The 5,222-nt window shown below is 45.3% G+C and overlaps 1 protein-coding gene across 1 annotated transcript in view; it reads left to right on the forward strand.

The window, feature by feature from the left end:
* Positions 1–5,222, forward strand: part of PPP1R12B (protein phosphatase 1 regulatory subunit 12B) — a 184,517-nt gene that overhangs the window by 5,851 nt on the left and 173,444 nt on the right. The window contains exon 3 of the mRNA XM_019513819.1: positions 3,602–3,761. Within this exon, the coding sequence (XP_019369364.1) occupies positions 3,602–3,761 (160 nt within the window). The remainder of the gene's footprint in view (positions 1–3,601; positions 3,762–5,222) is intronic.

The following is a 5,222-nucleotide window of genomic DNA, read 5'->3' on the forward strand; positions in this document are numbered from 1 at the left end:
GAGCAGCCCGGGCTCCCGGCTGGCAGCAGCTCCCCAGAGCCGGGGCTGGCTGCATCTGGGAGACTCCAAACAGCTGTGCTGGGCTCTGGCATCAGCTCTGCACCGGTGCGTGCAGGCGTGCCTCGGAGCAGGCGGTGGGGGAGGGGCCTGAGGCAACGCAGCCCCGGTCTCTCTCTCCTGCTCCTGGCACGGAGGTGATGAGCCAGCCAGCCCAGGCTCTGGGCAGCTGCAGCAAGCAATGGGCAGAGTGCAAACAGCTGCGCTGGGCTCATCACCTCTGTGCCGGGAGCGGGGGAGAGACCAGGGCTGCGCTGCCTCAGGCCCACCACCCTCTCCGAGGCGTGCCTGCATGCGCCGGTGCAGAGCTGATGCCAGAGCCCGGCACAGCTGTTTGTAACAGCCTGGGCTCAGTCACTGGCAGCAGCTACCCGGAACCAGGGCTGGCCGCGGTGTGCCAAGCAAAATGGCCTTGCGTGCCATGCTCAGCACACATGCCAAGGGTTGCCGACCCCTGTTATAGGGACTAGTCCCCTGTTATTGCAAGCAACCATAACAATACTTTCAGATGGAATTTATAAGTTAGAGAATGGTAAGTTAGCATGTTTGAGCCCCTTCTAATAAGCGTGGCGAGACCAGTCTGGAGGGTAAAAGTCTTCTAATTTCTAGTTTTAATTTATTTATGGCTAGTTCGTTCCTGTTTTGGTTTTCTGCCAACTTTGTCAAGTAGCTTGAATAGTTCTCCTTGGTGCTGTTTATCCCTTTCAGGTTTTCATAGAGTGATTGAATCTCTTTTTGGTCTCCATTTTGCTAGGCTAATAAAGCCAAGCTCTGTTAGTCTCCTCATAAAACAGGCTATGCACTTCCTGATCATTACAGGAGCCTTTCTCTGTGTCTGCCCCCACTGGAATTCACCTTTCTTGAACATGGGTGACCAGAATTATATGCAGTGATCTGTTTGAGGTCCTGCCCAGTGACTTGTGCAAGACACCTCCCCTCACTCCCTTAGGCTAGGGACAGACATTCAGAAAGCGTGAATTGAATCAGTCTTTGCAGGTTAGTCTAACCTGGCTAGGCTAAATCAGTTTTGTAACCAGACAGACATCCCAGAAATGTAGGTACATTCCAGCAGTGGCTCAGCCTAGAAGCTGGGGGGTGCTAAAGGAGGCCTCCCTTCCCCAGGGCTGAACTGAGGTGGGTATGGGCAGGCAGGTCTCTGTGATTAGGGAGGGGTGTACCCATAACAGAGCATTTGTTATCAGCATTTAACACCCAATCAGAAAACAAAGCCTCGTTCATTACAAGCTCTTAAACTGCTTTTTTTCCAAAGGAAGGAATGCAGGGACATTACCATCTGAGCTGTTGATTACCTCCAAAAAGCCCTAAGCGGACACTGTCCTATCTGAGTTACAAAGCATTAGGTAGCATACCACCATGCTGGCTACAGTCCATGCTGTGGGAGAGAGGAGGAAAGGATCTCTGCTTAAGCAGCTAGTGGTAAGGAGGGCTCAGAAGAGCACTGGGAAGCCAGCAGACCCTGCTGTGCCTGCAAGTCTCTAGCGGAGCTCTGGCCAGGGAGCAGAGGGAAGGGGCCAGCCCTGCTGTGGAGCAGAGAGCCCAGCCCAGGGAGCATGCTGGGATGCTGGGGGTGTCTGGTTTAACTTAAACCAGCAAAGGGTTTGGGACAGACATTGCATAAACTGGTTTGACCCAAATGAGTTAAGTCTGATACTACATTCAACCAGGTTCATCTCAAACCAGGTTCAGCCATTTTCAGACAGGTTTATGTGCACTGAACATCTGTTCTGTAACAGGTTTAAACCAGTTTCTGATCACTTAAACCGGTTTATGTGTAATGTCTGTCCCTAGCCTTAGTGGTATATTTGCATTATAGGTGCCTCTCACTGGTGGCTCAGTGATCCTGAGATTAACCTGTAAATCAAGATCCATCTCCTCCCTTAACTCTTGTAGTTGACCAGCCCTCAGTTACTACAATTCTTCTATATTCAGTTACTTTTTGGTCCACCTCTGAGTTAAATGATGTCTCCTGTCATCACCAAATTTCATAAGCTTCTGTTTCTTGTGCCATATTGTTTAATAGATCTATTGGTCCCAGGACCCACCCGCAAAGTACTTTTGTAGTAACTTTTGCTTAGTCCAGTACTTCTCCTTTCAGGGCAGCTTGTCTCCTTTTTGTACATTATGAAGGGTGCAGCTAGCAATTTTTGTACTATGCTCTACTTTCTCCAGTTTAACTAATTTATTTGACTCTATATGAAATGCTTGACCAAAGTCCAAATGAGGTTTACCACATTTCCTCTATCTAAAAATTTAGTTGCATTTAATTGTTCTGGCACAGTTTATCCTTGGTAAATCCTTGCTGTATTCAGTCCCATTTTTCATTTACCTCCAGGTCTTTTTCTTCCAAAACTTGTTCCAAAGCCAGCATAGTTTTAAGGTCAGAGTAACAGGCCTGTAGTTACCTTGACCTTTTGCTGCTTTAAATAGATGTACCAAGTGTGTTGTTGTCTGGTCAGATAGTATGACCCTAGATTCAATAGATTTATTAACTTCTTGCTGCCAAATTTGAAAATACAAAGTCTTGTAAATCAAGTGAAGTGATTCACAAATTCTTCCGCTCTTTGGCATTGATGAAGCCTCACCTGAAGTAATGTATCCAGTTTTGGGCCCCAGACTTCAAGATAGATGTGCACAAATTAGAAAAAGTTCAGTGGAGAGTGACAAAAGTGACTGGAGGCCTGGGGAACGTGACTTATGCGGAAAGACTGAAAGAGCTCAGGTTATTCAGTTTGAAAAACAGAAAACTGTGGGGAGGGGATTCAGTAAGTTTTCAAACTCCTGTAAGAGACAGGACTTGAGCAATGGCCTCCAGTTGCACCAGAGGAAATCTGAGTTTGAGATTAGGCGGAGCTTTCTGACTATGAGGGTGGTTAAGCATTTGAACACGTTACTGAGAGAAGTTTGTGGAATCTCCATCCCAGGAAATTTTGAAGAACAGGTTAGACCAGTGATTCTCAGCCAGGATGCCGTGACACCATGGGGTCTTTGAGATTCTTTCACGGGTGCCCCAGCATACCACACAATCTTAGCAATATTAAGTGTGCAAACATAATTTACAAGATAAACCCAGAGATATCAAACAGAAATCAGTAATGTTAAAAATATTCTGACCTGTTGTGGCCTTTCTGAGTTCTTTTCAGCAGAAGAATTGCTTTATTGTTTTTCTGTGGTCAAAAAATGAGTGAAAATAGAGCTTGCATTTTCTGAGGGTGCCTTGAGTCTAATAAGGTTGAGAACCACTTGGTTAGTCAGATGCTTGATTGGGGTGGTTATCGGGGATGATTACTGATTGAGCACAGGGCTGGACTAGGTGACCTCATGAGGTCCCTTTCAACCCCACTTTCCTATGAACTTCTGTATTTGTAGAGTGTATGCAGCAGTTTTCCTACTTCATAGAAAACTTTTACTGACTTTGTGGAATATATTGCCAAATGGTCAAATATAATGTTAGATTTGCTTTATATGTAGTATGAAAATATTAATGTGAGCCTTTCTTTTGACTGGTTGTCTTCTGCTTCTACAGGGCTAGATCTGGACTTGGCAAGAAAAGAGGAAGAGCAACAAATGCTGCAGGATGCACGGCAGTGGCTAAACAGTGGGAAAATTAAAGTTGTAAAGCAGCCCCGCACAGGTGCCACTGCTCTTCATGTAGCTGCAGCAAAAGGCTACTCTGAAGTTATGAGGTAAGGTAACTCCTTTGTATTGGTCAGTGCATAGCGTTCAGTTTTGTTGAAATGTGGGATGCTTCTAGTGCTGCAGTTGAGGGTGGGATTTGTTTTCTGGGGCAGTAAGGGGTCCAGGTTAGTATTTCTGGAGGCTCTGAAGAGCTATGCATCAAACTCCTACTTTTTCATTTATAAATGTAAGTAGCTCAATGCCTATATTGAAGACCTGGCTAGAAGTAGGGCCCTTTCTTTTCCAGGGCATTCTCCATCTCACTCAGCCACCTTCCCTTTGGTATGTTCACCTTTTGGCTTCACTTCCCTTTCTGGCTGCCTACTAGGCCAGCTTCAGGGGTATGTCTGTAGAGTCCATTGTTTAATGCTTATCCTCTTGTTAGTGCACTTTTACAGGAAACAATAGATGAAGGTTGCAACCCCTGTGGGCCAGGTGGGGCCTAGAACCAGGTTTCCTGCTCCCTCAGCAAGTAACCTAATCATTTAGGCTATTTGGCTAAAATGTGGGAGGGCCCTCCACATCCTCTGGCAGCAAGCATCTGCTAGTGTGGCAGGTGGGGTTTGGTGACTACAATTTTGAGACTTAGTGCTGAACATGTGCTTGAACAGTGCTACTCTCTGTGGATCTGTGCAGCCAGTGTGTGGCCTACTAAGCATGCTCAACGGGAAAGCGCTGAGCATATATAGCTAAGTAGAATTCAACCTGTGCATGACCACCAAAAGATCTAGTTAGGGGACTAGGTAAGTGCCGCTTAAGCACATGGAGGTGAAACAGGATTTAGTCTTTTAATCAATTGCAGGGTCAACTCTCAGGTCTCAGGACCAAAACCAAAGAGCAGAGAACCAGGAGCTAGGGAACTCTGAATAAGGTACAGAATTGCTGTATGATCTCAGACTTTGTAAGAGCCATGTTCCTCCCTTTCTCCTGCTGGATAATGAGATTCAAGTGAGAATTCAATGATGTAAAACATTTGAGCTGAGTTTTCATAAAGAAACAAATTGTGTTGATGTCTCCAACAGTAACTTTATGGTTTGACCCAGTGAAGCATGTGTGTAAAAGCAGCACAAATGTCACCTTTGTTTCCTGGATTGATAGCATTATGAAAGCAGCATACTTCACTTATGATCAGCTAACTGATTCAGACCATAGGGCTTCTACTGTGACTTCCCAAAATATTTAAGCTTCTGGGTTCTTAGCATCTTTGAAACTGAGAGTCTGTTTTGATGCTTAAGCATGGTGACTGAAAGGTGGTCTGACTTGGTCCCAAATAATTTAAGCATCTTTGATAATAATATCCTGAGGACTGAACTTTGAATACTATTTTAGAAAATTTTGACCTTAAGAATTTTTTGCCAAGTATGCTGGCACCCAGTTATGAAGGAGAATGTCAGGCAGAAAGCTGCCTGGGAAAAACACTTGCTTGACTGTTGGAGTCCTTGTCTTCCAAGTTATATTGTCTGAAAATC

This window comes from Gavialis gangeticus, unplaced genomic scaffold, assembly GCF_001723915.1.
Source record: "Gavialis gangeticus isolate Ggan-Ray unplaced genomic scaffold, GavGan_comp1, whole genome shotgun sequence".
Classification (NCBI taxonomy): domain Eukaryota; kingdom Metazoa; phylum Chordata; order Crocodylia; family Gavialidae; genus Gavialis; species Gavialis gangeticus.